General features: G+C 45.1%; 2 protein-coding genes across 4 annotated transcripts; both read left to right on the plus strand.

Moving 5' to 3' along the window:
• Positions 1 to 1191: 1191 nt before the first annotated feature.
• Positions 1192 to 8974, plus strand: EIF5A2 (eukaryotic translation initiation factor 5A2). Of its 3 annotated transcripts, none has more exons than XM_058843882.1 (6): positions 1192 to 1339; positions 1562 to 1760; positions 3148 to 3252; positions 4741 to 4872; positions 5138 to 5228; positions 8491 to 8974. In XM_058843882.1, exons 2-5 carry the CDS (start codon positions 1596 to 1598, stop codon positions 5195 to 5197), a joined length of 462 nt encoding a protein of 153 aa, XP_058699865.1. In that variant the 5' UTR covers positions 1192 to 1339; positions 1562 to 1595; the 3' UTR covers positions 5198 to 5228; positions 8491 to 8974. The 3 variants fall into 3 exon arrangements, with proteins under 3 accessions (XP_058699865.1, XP_058699867.1, XP_058699866.1); XM_058843884.1 differs by lacking the exon at positions 8491 to 8974 and adding an exon at positions 8291 to 8484; XM_058843883.1 differs by lacking the exon at positions 8491 to 8974 and having other exon boundaries at positions 5138 to 6018.
• A 262-nt stretch (positions 8975 to 9236) lies between these two features.
• RPL22L1 (ribosomal protein L22 like 1) lies at positions 9237 to 11332 on the plus strand. The gene is made up of 4 exons (XM_058843885.1): positions 9237 to 9291; positions 9575 to 9667; positions 10054 to 10175; positions 11079 to 11332. The coding sequence occupies exons 1-4, from the start codon at positions 9283 to 9285 to the stop codon at positions 11221 to 11223; spliced, it is 369 nt and encodes a 122-aa protein (XP_058699868.1). The 5' UTR covers positions 9237 to 9282; the 3' UTR covers positions 11224 to 11332.
• Positions 11333 to 16893: the final 5561 nt, after the last annotated feature.

The raw sequence follows: 16893 nt of genomic DNA on the forward strand, positions 1-16893 counted from the left end.
TGCAGGGCAACCTGCAGAGCCAGGGCCCCAGCCAGCAGCTCCACAGGAAAGCTCCTTGTGAATTTGTTCAAAGAGCTCGAAGTATTATGACATCTGACTAGGAGGGATTTAGTAGAAACAGTCCTTTGGCCTCATTTTGCTCAGGACGCTACGGTCAGGCTTCCATGGCCACTGATGTCTCCTGAGGCAGCACAGGGAATGGTTGCTGGATAGGATGAGGGCTGTGCCATAGTTTAGAATACTTTGGATTGGAAAACCTCTTTAAAGATCATCTATTCCAAATCCCTGCCATGGGCACAGACATCTTTCCCTAGATCAGATTGCTCTAAACCCTATCCACTCTGTCCTGGAACACTTCCAAGTGTGGGACATCCACAGTTTTTCTGAACACAGCTTTTCCAAACCTACCCTCTTTTCAGTTTGAAACCATTGGCCCTTGTCCTGTCACTATAGGCAAAAAAGTCTCTTACACATAATCCTCCTTTATATTTGAAAATGCTGCAACAAGGTCTGCCTGGAACCTTTCCTTCTTTAGGCTGAACAACCTCAATTCTGATTTTCTTTACAGAGGATCATCTTCATGGTCCTCCCCTGGATCTGCTCCAACAGATCCATCTCTTTCCTATGTTGGGGACCCCAGAACTCGCCACGCTACTCAGTACTAATTATTCCACTATTAATGGAATATCAAATAGAAGCCCTCGGTAAGGATCTCAGTCATCTCCGTCCCTTCAGGCTGATTATAATGCTTCCAAAATGCTCGTTTCTGATTACCCCGAGAGGGGGCACACGAGGCAGACAAAGGAGCTTTGTGTGTACAGTCATACACGGCTCACCGGCCTCTGGGGAATTTTGGGACACACATTCCCCCCCATGTTCCTCTAACTCCCTCCGCCATAGCCAAGCAGCTCCCGGGCACCCGCTGCCGCCTCAGCCACCCAAGATGGCGGCGGGGCGTGTGGGCTGTGGGGAGGAGGCGGTGCGCGGCGCCGCCTGGCGGCTGAGGAGCGCCGCCTCCGCAGCGCCCTGAGCTCGCGCGCCTCCCGCGGGCGCCGGGAGGGGGCGTGGCCAGCGCGCGCGAGTGGGCGGGCACGGGGAGCGCCGCCGGCACGTGGTTCGGGGGAGGGGCTGAAAGGCCACGCCCCCCACGGAATGGCCGCGGGCCAATGAGCGGAGGCGGAAGTGAGGGGCGGGGCCGGGCCGTGCGCGCGCTGCCCGCGCCGCCCCTTCCCGCCGGCCGCCGCAGTGGTGTCGGGCGCGAGTGCGCCGCACCCGCCGCTCCCGCCCCGTTCCCCCGGGACCGCCGCGACCCCCGGCACCCCCCGATCCTCCTCGCAAGGTAACAGGGGCCGCGGGGACGGGAAGGAAGGGGGGCGAAGCAGGCCCGGGGGCGGGAGGCCGGGGGCCCGCGGCACGTGGCGGGTCCCGCCCGCCGCGCACGTGTGCGGGGTGGGGGGGCCCGGTCCGCGCTCCCCGCGGTGGATGGTTGGGTCCCTGTCCGTCCCCTTCTCCCCCTCCCGCCGCCGGGGCTCCGAGCCGATCCTCTCTCGTTGTCGCGCAGCCCCCCCGCCGCCAGTCCTCCCCCTCTCACCGCCATGGCCGACGAGCTCGACTTCACCACGGGCGATGCCGGCGCCTCCTCCACCTACCCCATGCAGTGCTCGGCGCTGCGCAAGAACGGCTTCGTGGTGCTCAAGGGGCGTCCCTGCAAGATCGTGGAAATGTCCACCTCCAAGACTGGCAAGCACGGCCACGCCAAGGTGAGCGCTGCCGGCCCGGCTGTCGCACAGCCCGCAGTGTGCGCTCCTGCGGCTCCCGGCTGGCCGACAGGGAAGGGTGTAGCGTTTCATTTGGCTCTGCGTCCCGCCTTTGCCTTTCTCGAAGCGATGTCTCATCACTCCAGAGCTGGCTCGAGGGGTTCCAGTCCTGTAAAGCAGGAAGGATTGAGAACGGGGGGGGGTTGGTTTGTTCTCCCAACTTTTACTCGTTAACGCTTTTTTTTTTAAAAAAAAAAAAGAAAAAAAGAAAAGTTTAACACTCATAATGACAAAACCAGTTTCTGTAGCGGGGGGTAGAGTAAGTTCTGGAAGGGGGGCTGATGAAATCACTAGGGCGTGGTTGGGTTGTGCTGTCACTACCCACCAGAGCACTTCTGTGTCTGCCCGTGCCGGCAGACTTTTACTATTGCGGTGTTAGACCAGGAGTGCCCGTGCTGTGTTACGTAACCCAGAGCTCGGCGGACACTCGTTGGTACTCTGTGGGTCTGCCTTGGCCCTGTTCTGCTGCCTGTGCCTCGCAGCTCCTTCCTTATTCCAGCACTGAGAGAGGAGTGCCCGTGTCCCAGCAGGGATGTTCTTAGCCACTGTCTCTGGCTGCAGCCCTGCTGCCCAAGCAGTTGGCTCATGCAGCTGTCCAAAGCTTGGAGCAAGGCTGAAATCCCTCTTCATTCATTCATTCAGACACACTTTGGGGTGGGTGTATCAGAGTTTAGAGACAGATCTGTTACAAGCACAGAGTAAGGAGATATGTAAGTTTCCACGACCTTGTACAATATGTGTAGGGGAGTGGAGTATTTGGGGTTTGTCCAAGCTAGAGTAGGTCAAGCTCTTCCTAGGTTTTTCCTTTCTCCTTCCCCTTTTTTTAATGGCTTGTTTTAATAGATAGATCCAAATTTCTTAAATACAGAAATGAGAGGAAAAGGACCTGAGAAGAACTGGTTAAACTGGTCATCTAAGCTCTAGCTGCAGCAAGCAGTGCAGCTGGCATAAAGGGAGCTGCTGTGATCTCTGTGCATGACCACCTATTTTCCCCTTAACTGTCTGTTTCTTAGAGCAGCTAGATCTTAAAATAAACATGTTCTTAACCACTGTGAACTCTTAGCTTGCTGCTGTAAATCTACAGAAGGCAGTGGAAGATAACAGTGGCTGGTCTTGTTCTCATGTAGGATTTCTGTAGTGTGCTGTGGAAGGGAGTGAGAGGCCCCTCTCAGTGTGAGGGATGTTTTTATACTACAAGCAAAGGGTTGAGGCAGGATCTGGGATTGCATGTGATCTCATAGGAGTAGAGTAGAACCAGCGATACTGATGGTAATAACATCTTGCTTCTCCAGGACCAACAGTAACTGAAGCTATTCTTCTACTCTTACAGGTCCATTTGGTTGGTATTGATATCTTCACTGGTAAAAAATATGAAGATATTTGCCCATCAACTCATAACATGGATGTTCCAAATATCAAGAGGAATGATTACCAGGTGAGTTAACAGTCATATAAGGTTTTATACTCTTAGCACCACACATAAACTCTCTTGATCTCTAAATTTGCCTCTCAGTAAAGTCAGAATTAATGGGACTTGCCTGTCTGGACATGACACAGCTGAACTCATAGCATCTACTGAATTGTTAAAACTCACTGATGAAGAGAGAACTCCTTAGTGTATAAACAACCTCAGGTCAGAGTAGCAGTCTTTAAGCATGACATAATTTATACCATGATTTTTCTAGCTATTGTTATAAGGCCACTTCTGGATTCTTGGTGGTACTGGCATCCTTTAGAATATGGAGAGAGGTTTTCCCTGCTGTAAGTTAATATTAGCCAAAGGGAGAATCAAGATCTAATAATAACTAAATTTGAGTCTAAGCATAAATTGTCATTTATAGTTTCACTCTTACATGGGGTAGATGAGTCACCAAAACAGTCCTAACTGTATCTGATACCAATTATAACTTGCCAAAGTGTTTTCTGCTTCTTGTGGGTAAAGTGGCTTTAGATGACTTCAAATAGTTTTGAAGCTCCTGAGCTCTGCAATGAAATGTATGAAGAGAGCAACTTCTCTCTAATGCCTTCTGTGATATGGTTAGCAAGCTTTTAAAAGCACAGTTCAGGCTGAGTTGTAACTTGTTTGCTGTCTTCTCATTGCATTGGGAATAGTTCTAATCCGGAACTGACACATCCACATCATCTGGAAAGCTGCAATTGCTAGACAAAAACTAAGTTCAATGTTTTGAACAGTCTTTAGTGTTTTTAGGACACTTGATGCTGTTGGAATAAAGTGTACCAACCTGTTATAGGGTTCAAACCTTCCAAGAAGTTCTTAGTGTTACCTTGATGGTCTTTCTCTATTGTTCTGGGCTTCTAATTTTTTTTGATTTACTGTTATGTGTTCCAAATTCCCCAACCTGCTTTATCAAAATAGCCATTCCCCTTAGCCAAGGCTTTTGGTTAGGCTGAAAACAGCATTACAAAAGTGGTCTAGGGCTTGGTGGATGTTCCCTAATTTATTAGTGTTTAATGTAAATGATACTAACTCACTGTATAGATCAGGTATAGAAGTGTATAGTTACACTGTTGAGTATTTTGTGCACTTTATACAAGCAGTGCTGTTGACTTAACTCCATTCCAGTTATTGTTTCTAATTCACCAATGAAGAAACCTGAACCACTGACCTGGAAACAGCACATTTCCTAAATCACACAGATGGGGTTTCTAATGTCCCACCTATTAGGAAGTAACCAGCAGAATTCTGTTGGTTCTTGATAGCAGAATACCTTTTGCTACAGTTGCCTTAACTCTCAGCCCACTGAACTTTTGTTAAAAATGGATTTAAATAAGGTTCTTAATGGTTACAGAGTACTAAAGGCTTATTTTAGCAGGTAGAGTTCACTGCCTTCTGCTTACATTAAGCTACTACCTGCTGGTGAGTGCTGAAGTTAAACTTCTAAAAATGAACTTCTCTTTGCAGCTGATAGGCATTCAGGATGGGTATCTCTCCCTGCTGACAGAAAGTGGTGAAGTTCGTGAGGATCTAAAGCTGCCAGAAGGGGATCTTGGCAAAGAAATAGAAGGAAAATTCAATGCCAATGAAGATGTGCAGGTAAGTAGGGAGGGCAGGCATGAACAGTTATGGTTAATCCCACTTGATGATACAATGAAGAAGTCTTACTCTGATATTGACCACCCATGTCTCTTTCTGAAGAGTGTGTTTGAGGGGTGGGGATTGGTCTTTGAGATGTAAGAGGATGTGTGCATTGGAGCACTCAAAAGAGCTGGGATAGATATTAAAATGAGAAAGTTTGTAACTTTTTAGGAGCACTTCCTGTGGCCTGGGCTGGAACTCACCTCTGTGTCTTCTCTTCCAGATATCTGTCATAAGTGCAATGAATGAAGAATGTGCTGTAGCCATAAAGCCTTGCAAGTAAAGAAGATTGCCAGGCTCGGGCAACTGCTCAGGTCTGGACAAACCACAGATCTATAAATTTGGTCCTTATTGTCACCAAAGCTCTGGCCTTCACAAGCAACCTCATTTCCTTTTTGAATTGTTAAAAAGCAGTGCTGGATTCTGGATTAGTGTTGCAGGCTAACTGGCAGTTTTCAAAATCACTGAGATTTTAATTCCTTAATTGTAACTATTTTAACATTCCTGTGGGTTTCAGCTATGGATCTAAGAAACCAATCAGGTGTTACTAGTGGATATATTTTTATTTGCTTGAGCAAAACAGTGTTTGTCTGTATGAACAGACAAAATACAGTATTCAGGGGCTTTTAGATAAGCTGGTAGATATCTAGGATTATAAAGTGACCTAGAGCACAAATAGTATTTTTCTTGACATCTTTAGGTAGAACTGACAATAAAAGTAGCTTTTTTTTTTCCTTTCCTTTTTTTAAAGCTTAAGTACTTTGTGGATTGGGACTCTTGCAGAACTGTAGGTGCCAATCACAAGTTTTAGACCAAGAAACTCAAGTGATCAGAAATGCCAGCTGGCTTGACCAAGCCCCAGTGGCCATGTGCAACTAAACTGTATTACCTCTGTTTTCTTTGCCAACTTGTTGGCTTATTGTAACGATAAAATGGTTTAAAAAAAAAAGCCTACCTGTGGTTTAGGCAGGCCATTGGAATATTGAGTAGATAAGACATAGATAGGTCAAGGGGACACAAAGGTGAGAATGGATGTTAAAGCTATAGACTTTCACTCGAGGCCTTTGTCAGACTTGAAAAATAAAATAGAAAAATGCAGTTCAATTGCTTTCCTTTATTATATTTATCTTAACTATAAAAGGGTAACAAACTCATGGGAATCTGTTGCAGTGCTTCCAGCTTTAGGTTTTAACCTTCAGGTTCAGACCATATTTTTGTAGCACAGGGACCACACATTTTTCAGAAAGTGGGACAAACTGTAGCATTGAGCCTAAACTAAATGCATGTGATTCTTTTTTTAAAAAAAATAAAACTGTTGTATTTTCAAGACATAAACTTGACAGACGATACCGAACAACCATGGCTTCACTATAAAAGTAAATAACTTGCTACCTAGTTAGGGAAGCTGGCTCCTGTCCTGGGGAGTTCTGAGTCATAGCAACACACATGCATGCCTCTTAACTATTTAGTAGCTTAACAAGGCTTCACAGCAATAGTTATGGAAGGATAATTAGCCTGCTCCTGTGTAAGGCATTCAGCTTGAATTCTAAGACTTGGCGACTCTTCATGAGTGGGGAAACTTTCTTAGTCCACGGCTCAGACCTCTCTTCACAGTTGATAAATTGTTTCATGAACTTGCCTTAATGCTCAGTGGCTGATGGAGGATGACACAGAAGCTGCCCCGGACAGCACGCACAATTCACACTACTTGGCAGCCAGAGTTGGACTTCATGCTGCTCTTAACTGCTTAAAATGTTTTCAGCTTCATAGTTTCTACTCTCTAGTCTCCAGAAGGCTTGTGGCAACTGTCATGAGCTGCCCTTGGTCACACTGGGGTAGGGCTTAGCAAACCTTGGAGGTGTAATGCAGGTGGCAAAAGCATGTGTTGTTCCCACACCAGGGAGAGCAGTACCAGTGAAGGTAAAGACAGCAATAAATACACTCTGGTAATAAAGCACAGCTACCTGGGACACCTAGCAGAGGCTGGACCTGCCCACACGCTCTTGCCTAGCACAAAACGTGTTGCAGGTGAACTCTAAAAATAGCACCTTGACTGAAATGGCAAAACTGCTTTGAAAAGAAGCTCTAGCTTGAAATGCTTCCAGAATAGCTCTGAAGTGGATGTGGAATAGTTTGGGCTAGTCCGCACTGTGCTCCCTTCTGCCTCTCCATCAAGCTGGTACCTGGAAGTCAGGCTTTGTTGGCTTTGGAGGTGTCTGTAACCATTGCTGATGATGCTGACAGCAAGCTGAGCTGTGTGGTGTCACATGGGAAGTCACAGGTTGCTACGTCAAACTAATGCAAGTTCTATCACCATAGTACAAATACTTCCAATACGCTTGAGAACTACAAGACTTGAATTTGTCCCTGCTCTGGTAGTGCTTTAGTCTATTTTCAGGTTCCTGTCTGTCCTCTAAAACCTTTTTGGAAGACAGGTACTCGATGTCACTGGCCCACAATCTGAGCAGTTACTTGGACTAAGCTCTCTGGGACCAGGGCTGGATTAAGCCCTGATCCTACAGGTGGAGTCCTGGCCTGACTGGAGTTTTCAGGTACTACAGCAATCTAAAGATAGAGGTTTCATGACCTCCAGCTTGCTGGAAGAGTCCTCCTCAGGACTTTCAGATGTCCTTCTATTGCAACCTTCAGTTCTGCAAGATTTAAATGATTAAGTACTTCATTATAGGTTTGTTCTTATATACTTAGTTGTCTTTGTGAAGCACTTCAGGCACCATGGAAGTGCAGAGCATCATGCATGAAGTTTCCCATAGGTACATAAGCATGTCTTAAAGCATAATCTCCAAGTTTCAGTAAGGTTAAAAGTTGCTTCTAAATTAAAACATGTATTTGAGGCTTTTTTTTTTTTCTCCAAAGTAAGACGCTTCAGTTTCCTGTCAGAATCGTTGCAACAAACTTTGTGATCAGTAGTCCATAGAGATGTGTATTTTTAATATCCATAACCAAGTGCTTAGGGAAGTTCTCCTTTCATAGCTTTACTTTAAAACAAATCTTACCGGTGTATTTGTTCTGTATTACTGTCTTAACACTTAAATTGTGTCAAAACCATAAACTACTTATAGCTGATGGCAATTGCTTAGAGTAAAGCCTGTGAACACAGGGAGGTGGTGAGAGGTATTTCCACTCCAAATAACGTGGTTTTTTATGACTCCTGTTCATTGAGTTTCTCTTACTACTTCACACAATTGGAAAGACTGCAGTGTTTCCTGCCTCAAATGTTGGCAAATAATACTTTAAGAATTCAACAGATCCTTCTAATTTTTGCTTATAATGGTGGTTTTTCAACTGGGCTCTTGCTGGTTGAGCCATGTTCTCAGGGCTGTTTTTTTTAAGCTGAAGTTCATTGTTTCTCTTGCAGGTTTTTCTAATCCGAAGTGTACCCAGAAACGGTGCACGGTCTGTAGTTTCACAATACAGATAATTTTACATAATCTGTAAAGAAGTCAAGTTTGTTGACAGTTCTAACTCTTATGGTTACTGCAGGTCAGTCTCACAAGAATTCAAAATTCAATAAATCCCACTATTTTATTTTTTTTTTTTTTTCGGTTGAGTAATTAGAATGTAGTTTGTTACAGTAGACTTCAGGCTATAAAAGACCTTGTTCAGGATATTTCGAGTACCTGCTGGGAATGTTACCGAAGGCGCGGATCCTGGAGCGATCGGCAGCTCAGCACAAGGTGGTCGGAGGCTCTCCAGCACCTGCACTGTGGCCCTGCAGTGTTTGGCATCCGGGAGTGACTTGGTTTGTTGAACTCCGAGGAAATGTTTGCTGTGCTTTGCTGTATCGCAGAACCCCTTTTGTCCTGTGCTGTGTGTTGTAAGAGAACCCGGCTGCTGCGGCTCCCGGAGCGCCACGGCCTCCACGGCTTTTAGGAACCCACCCTGTGAGCCGGGCGCCGCAGCAGCTCCGGTGTCTGTTTGGGAAGCTCTGTTACTGTTCTCAACACCGTGGAAACGATCAGGGGAAAGATTTGTACGTGTGTGTGTGTTTTGCTCCAGAAACAATAAAGGTGTCAGTGCTGTGGGGAGATTGTACTGGTTACAGTTACGGGAGCGCGGTGGGGCTGCCAAGGGGGCTTCGCAGCCACTTGCGGGGGGGGATGGGGGGGGGGGACGGGCGGTTGCGGTTCGTGCCGGGGGGAAGAGGAAGATGAAGAGGAAGGCGTGCGGCCGCTTCCCCTCCCGCGGGAACAACGCCGGGAAATTCCACACGGGATTCCCTTCCCGGGGCCGCCATCTTCCCGGGAGCGCCGGCGCCTCCCGGCGTGCCCCGCGCGTCGGCGCGGTGACGTCACCACCGCTGCTATAAAAGCGCGGCGTGGCCGGCCGCACTTCCTTTCTGTGGGAGCCATGGCGCCGGTGAGAGCGGGAGGGAGGCGGCGGGGCGGGCCGGGGGAGCCGTGGGCCGGGTGAGGAGCCGTGGGCCGGGTGAGCAGCCGGCGGCCGGCCCGCTGCGAGCGGGGCTTTCCCGAGAGCGCTTCGTGTGGGACGCGGCCGTGTCGGGCCGTGCTGAGCCGGCTGCAGTGAGCCGCGCTGGCCGGGAGGTGGCGCTCCCGCTGCCCTGTGTGTCCCCCACCTTGGGTCGGGTTAAAGTTTTTTATGGCGCGGTTTGTTAATGGTGAGGAATTCTTTGGTGTTCCAGCAAAAGGATCGAAAATCCAAAAAGTCAACCTGGAAGTTTTGCCTTGACTTGACCCATCCTGTGGAAGATGGAATCTTTGATTCCGGGAATTTTGTAAGTCGTGGATTTGCTCATACTTGTGACGCATAGTATAATAAAAGCCTTAGTGCAGTAACTGAGGTACAGTTGAAAAGCTACATTCTAAATGAGATAAATCATCAGCTGTACTTTAAAACAGTGTCATTAAAAAAAAAAAAAAATTGTTTTATAGCATGCTTCATACCCGTCCATGAATAGAACTGTTCTAAATTAATTTCTGTTTTAGCGCGGGGGTGATTTTTTATAATTACATGCTATGAAGTATTTTTGCACTCTAAATACTTTTTGTCAGGACATAAGTAAATGGTGGTTTTTAATGTTGCTTCCTGACTAGGGTCCCTTCCCTAGTTCATACCTAGGGTGCCATTCCCTAGTGTTCTATTTCTTTAATGTTGAAACAGGAACAATTCCTAAAGGAGAAGGTTAAGGTCAATGGGAAAACTGGAAACTTGGGCAATACCGTTCACATTGAACGTCTGAAGAACAAGATCACTGTGACGTCTGAGAAGCAGTTTTCTAAAAGGTTGGTGTGGGTGTCCTGTTGTGTTTGTGAGGTTTGAACTGTGGGATGTTGAACATAAAACCAGAGTCATTTATCTTGGGAAAGAGCTTCATGATCATCAAGTCCAGCCATAAACCTGACACTGCCAAATCCACCACTAAACCATGTCCCATAAACGCCCATTAATATTCAGTTCCTGCCTGCAAAGTGAATTCCAATTAGTGCACTTCTGATACTTGGAGAGGTGTTAGCTCTTAACCTTCATAGCACTTGTAAATATTAGTGAAACATGTAATTAAAACAGATTTATTATATCAGATATTTAAAAATCGCTTTTTAAAACTCAAGGCTTGATTGCTAATTAATGTTGACTCTAAGCATATTAATAGAGATACTTTATTTAGGCCCTAAGAAGAGTATCAGGGGGAGATGGACCTTTAAAATAAAACTGAATTAATGTCACGGGTGGCTGTTTGATTATTTAATTGGTTGTATTATAATGAATGTGTGCATGATTTGGGTTGTTGCAAACAAACCCTTTAAGCCAAATGAAGTCTTAAACTGATCAGTTTGTTAGGACACACAAGAGCTGAGTGCACTGATGAGAGGTACAAATCTTTCCCTGCATCCCCACTTTGTTTGCTGATACAGGTGCAGCAGAATCTGTTACGTTGGACCAAGGTTTAGAACCAGTTACCAATGCTTTCTGGTTCCTGGCATTTTACTGTGTAGTCAAATGAATAATGAATTTCTACATATCTGTAGTGAAAATATGCTTTTATTGCCTGCTATAGTGAAAATTTTCTATTTCTGGGTATAATTACTGTGGTACTACCCTGCTCGTGATATTGTCTTGGGTGGAGTGCAGGCAGCAGCAGGGCTTGTCCAGTGAGAAGCTTCTAACATGAAATTCCTGGTTTTCAGGTACCTGAAATACCTCACCAAGAAGTACCTCAAGAAGAACAACCTGCGGGACTGGCTCCGCGTCGTGGCGTCCAACAAGGAGACGTACGAGCTGCGCTACTTCCAGATCAGCCAGGATGAAGAGGGATCAGAGTCTGAGGAATAACTGAACCTTGGTTTTATGCTCAGTGCAGAGTACAAAAGACTATAACATCTATTTAAAAGAACACTTTAACTTATTGGTGAATAAAGATTTTGTACCCTGTTGGACAGAGCATGGTTGGTTTTCTGGTATTTTTCTTAATTCTAATTGGAAAACGGCACAGGAATTGTTTGATTTGCAATTTTCCTTCCACTGCCAGGAATCTGCTGTTCAGTTGGCACTGGTGAAAGTCCCAGTAGGAAAAAACTTTGTCCCATACATGTGTAGGACAGTTTAATCAATTTTAAATCGTATTGATACAAATAGTTGTAGAGCTTATTGTGACTGAAAGTACCAACTCCCCCTGTAAATTTATGTGAAGGCAAAGGCAAAATATTTAATACAAGTCTAGCTATTTTAATTGAAAAATAGGCTTGCAGATTGTAAATATATTTTTTTCTGTGATTTTCCTCACTCTAGTTGGTTGTGGTATAACCACAAGTTGAACTGGAGGACAGCAAAGATTTGATAGGTTATATTAGATGGATAAATAAGGAGGTGGAGACAAACCTAATTACCAACAACGAGCTAAAACATCTTAATAAAAGGACTGAAATGTCCTTCAAGAGTGACAGTGCTTGAATCCCATAAAATCTACAGATGTTTCTCCTTTTATGGTGTATTTTACAGTTCTTGCATTTGACTTCTGGGATTATTTCTTTAAAATGGGTATTTCTCTAGTACAAGTGGGGAGTTCTTCACTGAAACAAATCCATAACTATGAACTAGTTCTTCATACAGTATCAAGAGAGAATTTTGTTTTCATGATGAAAACAGTATTTGTGAGACTGCACTTGGAGTAACTTGTATGTAGATGAATTTCAGTGCCATGTAGTATCCTCTGTGATTAATCAGAATAATTACTCAAGTTCCAGTGTGCTGGTGAACTTTGGAATAAATAATGCCGTATTTGTTCAGTATCATAAACCAGGGATGCCTCTAGACTGATACTGAACTTTGTGCTTGAACAAGTCTAGTAGTTGAGGCTGAAGTGTGCCCACTAAATTGTTTGATCTGATAATTTTTAATTTTTTTTTATTACATCAGCATTGTTTTTGCTGGAAAACCTCTGAGAGAATTTAGGGACTTGATAAAGCACAAAACAATGCATTACAGTCAAATGGTACCAAATTTTGCTACCTATATCTAAATAAGAATTGCAGAAGGGGAAATTAATTTTGTCGACAGCTTTTTGGGTATCACTTGTTTTTTTCCAGTGTGCTTGAGCAGCTGTTCCTGGCCCAGGGAGAGGAGAAGCAGCAGCAGTGGAGTAACAGCTACTTGTGCTGTGTCTGCCTCACTGGTTGTTTCATTTTGCTGATCAGAGGTAGCAAAAGGATGTGAACAGTGTGTGTAACTGGCTGCAAGACAGGATGTGTTGGACTTCATATGCTTCAGTGAAAATAAAACAGCACAAGTCCTGCCCCAGTCTGGGACACTGGGTAGTGCTGCCTTGGAATTTCCCATTGGAGGAAAACGAGGCAGTGGTGAAGCAACAGTTAAGGGTAGTTTCCTTATTTTTCTGAAAATCCCAGAGATCACTAATGCTGTTAAAAAAATGTTTACAGTACCAGTAATTAATACGGTGTTGAGCAAGCCATGTTTCTCATGGTAAAGCTGCAAGTATTTCTAAAACTAACCTGTTTGCTCCATGAAGTTAAGGAAAGGGCCTGACTTAACAGCTCCATTTCAAAACCCAGCCCCACCTGGTGTTTCAGAGCTGTGCTTTTATGTGACAACACATCCTTTACACCACAGTGACACAACAAACCTGTTGTGATTAAATGGAACAAATACCAACAAAAATCAGAGCTAATGGGATCACGCTGCCTTGTTATCCTCTTTCAAAGCAGGCTGGCAGCCACGTGTGTGGTTGTGCAGCCTAACAGACACAGATTGTCACCAGTCAGAGGAAAACAAGGCCTGGGATGGCAAGAAAAAGCAACTTATTTCAGAGCTGGGTTTGGAGGAAAACTGCCAAAGTGCTCCTGTAGGTTTGTATTATTCCCTGAGTTTAACTGCAGTGAGGATGGAATTCCTTTTCCCAATGCTTGAAAACATTGTTAAACTTCGAAAAAGCAAAATTCTGATAACTCTGGATCTAGAGTACTTAACAAATTTGGTAGAATTTTCCTTTAGATCCAGCCAGGCATTTTTGGTTTGTCCCTGTGTTGCTGCTGAAGCTCCACTGGGCACACCCACAGCTTCCTCTCCTGAGTGTGGATGCTCTCACAGCTCTTCTGCAGGTAAAACTTTTATCAGGTCATGGTGCATGTATATGTTAGGCATAGAAACCACAAAAGGGGATTTTAAATGTAAATGGAGCTTTTACAATATGATTGTAAAATGTTTAATGGGGAAAACTAGCTGGAGTCTACAGGTGAGACACTCCAGGCAACGCTTCAGAAAAATGGTGATTCTTCCATAATTTCATGTGTTTTTGCAGCTGAAGTGGCCAGGTGTGATGCAGGTGGCAGGCAGGAAAGAGAGCCTGTTATTGTTCAAATGTAAATTTATACAAATTACCCAGATTAGAGTTGAAGCAAGGCTTTTTTAAAAGCCAGAGGTCAGTGTTTCTCATTTTAGGTGGGCAATAACTCAGACAGGTATCTGCTTTGCCAATTTTCTTTTCCACAGAATCTGCTGTTGGAAATCACCAGTTTTGTTCATGTTTATTTTGAAAGTTCAAAGATCCCAAACAGCTTGATCACACACAGGACTGACTGTTGGAATTTTCCATGTTTAGTGCTGGACAGGAGCCCAGAAAAGCCCTGCTCGTTGGAGGGCCAGGCTCTCCTCAGAGCTGCAGGGATGTGCTCCTGTGGCAGCCACGGGATGAAGATGTTGGGAACAATAATGCACCCACAGCATGGAGACTGCACAGGTGACAGCAGCTGCTGCCAAGCTTGGCAGCCACAGAAACACCCCAGCCTCAGATGATGCTCAGGCTGATTTAGGATTTCCAGAAGGAGAAAGTACAAAATCCAGCAGGAGTGAGTGAGTGAGTGCTCCAGGAACAGCACTTTGCCTCCACCCAGCTGAGAGCCCTGGTCCATCAGACCAGAGGTTTAATTTGGGAAGAGGAATAATCTTCCAAAAAGCAAAGCACCAATTTTACTGGTAGCACAGCAGGTGGGCCAAGGCCAGCACCTGCCAGCTCAGGAAAGCAATGGTACCATAACTTTTACAAGGCTTTCATACAGCCAAAATTCTTATATAAATATATTTTATAAATACATATAAATAAAATATCAAATATGTTCTCCCCTTTTTCAATAGTTTTCCCCTTCATCTCTCAAAAAATGTTTGCTGTCTTCCAAACAAAATCAGTTTATGAGAGACATCCCACACGTGTAAAATTCTGATGTCTGTCAAATAAGAAGAAGAAACAGATTTTAAGCACAAGTGGCTGTTGCCAGAGCAGCAGTAGCAGCACCACACAGGCTATTTATGTGTGAGCTTACAGAGATACTATTTTTCTGCACCAGCAGTTTTTTATCACTTTTGCTGCAGCAAAACTCTGTCTTCCATTAAAAAAAGAGCAAGACCCCACAAGATTTTACCAGTTTTAAGCATCACTAGTAAAGTTTCTTCTAATGTATCTGTAACTTTCTGTCTGCTTGTCCTCCTGGCCAATAACCCCACCAGAAAACAGCTTTATTAAATATCCAGAAATAGTAAGATCAGAAATAAAGAGGTAAATAATAGCAGGAAATAGCTGAAAAATGCATTGTTTACAATATACTCAGCATGTGGCAGGTATTAAAGGAGGTGCAGACTCAACATTGTCACATAATATCAGCACAAAGTAATTAGAAACAGAGAGGCCCGTGGAAAAATAAATACTCAATAATAGCTTGGATGTACCCAGCAGCAGGAAATGAGCTTCAGTGGTGGAGGGATCTGATTACACCAAATATAGACAAAAATAAGGAACAATTGTTGCTTTTTACAGGCAAAAACAAAGCAAAGGGTCCTTATTGGGCAGATCAGAAGTTATCAAGTTACCTCCTCATTTTGTACACATGTGAGTATAATATTTACATGCACTCTACATAGGTATCTATTTTATTTATTTTATGTATTGGAGGGCTCTGGGGCTGCCTCAGGAGTCCTGGTGGGGCTTTGGCAGGGATTCATGTCAGCACCATCCTCCTGCAGCAGCTAAATCCACCCAGCCCATCCTGCTGCCTCCGACTGCTGCCCTGCGGACACAGGAATAATTAAATTCCCCTGGGGGTGCATTTCTGGCAGGCTGCTGGCAAGGAGCTCCTTTCAGGCTTGCCTTGGCACCCTGGCTGCTATTTGAGCCCTAACTCATGCTGGAGCAATGCTGGGTGGGAGGAGTGGCCTGGGATAACTGGGACAGTGGCTGTAATGTGCCCCAAATTGGATGCAGCTGGATCCCATGAAGTCTTCATAGAGGAGATTGAAGGATTGATTCCAAGGAGGGTTTCTGTGACCACTCTGAGCCTGGAAACTGCCCTGAGCAGCATTTTCTACCTGAATCCTTTTGGTGTGGGCATAAACAAATGCACAAAGCACTAAGGAGCCAACAGCCAGGAAAGATTTTCCATTGCTGTCCATCCATTCTGGATTTAAATGGAAAATTAAGAGAGAAATGCTTTAATAGATAATTAACAAATTTATTTTTTAACAATTATATAGCTTAACATATCAAGGCAGTTCAAATACCCCATCCCAGCAAACATTAAATCATGATTTAAGCCTGACATTTGTTACATGGCTTTTGCTGTCAGGTTGGGGGTTTAGTAGGGATTTTAAATGGGAACATGGGACAACAGGAATTTTTTCAGTGGGCATTGTGGCTCAATCACCACACTGGTGTTCCCTGCACACCAACAGGATGCTCTGAGCCCAACCTCCAGGTGCCAAAGCCCACAACAGCATCAGCATCTTCTTAATTGCTGGCACAGGGGACAGGGAGAGGACAGAAGGCACTGAATAACAAACACAGCAAAGTGCACAAACAGCAGAAATAAAAGCAAACAGCTAAAACTCTTCAGTTTGATACAGAAGAGTAAAATGTTTCTGGGAGCTGTTCTGCCACTGAGTCGGGCTGGGGAGACCCCAGTTATCCCCCACCTCTCATCCAGGACAGATAAGGGAGTGTTCAGCCATCCCTGTTCCCAACCTGATAACATTTTCCGGCGAAACTGTGTTCATCAGTCTTCATCCTTCCAGCTCATTTAGGAATTATTTACACTGTTGGCAGATAAGGGTCCTGAGACAGGGGTGGTTTTGCTGACACAACAGGCTGGGAGCTGTAAAGCCTCTGTGCTTCTCCCCCAGCAGCTGTTCCAAGGCTCTTCCTCCTGCCCCAGCCTGCAATGCTGAGACCCCTGGGGGATAAAGATCCTCCCCATGGCCTCAGCTGCAATGGGGCACTGTGTGGGGCTGGCAGGAATAACTTGCAGAGCCCGTGGGTGGGCAGCAAGGGACAGCTGAACTGGGGTGAGGAGCTTGAAGCCCAAAGCAGGATAAATTGTCTGTCTCTCTATAAATATGTATAATTCCCAGGGAAAGTGCCTCCCAGGGGACAGGGATCACAGCAGCAGGTGCTGACAGTGCTGCCCCCCATCTGAGCTGGAGCTGAGTACTCAAGTTCCAAAC

This window comes from Poecile atricapillus, chromosome 8 (assembly GCF_030490865.1).
Source record: "Poecile atricapillus isolate bPoeAtr1 chromosome 8, bPoeAtr1.hap1, whole genome shotgun sequence".
Classification (NCBI taxonomy): Eukaryota; Metazoa; Chordata; class Aves; order Passeriformes; family Paridae; genus Poecile; species Poecile atricapillus.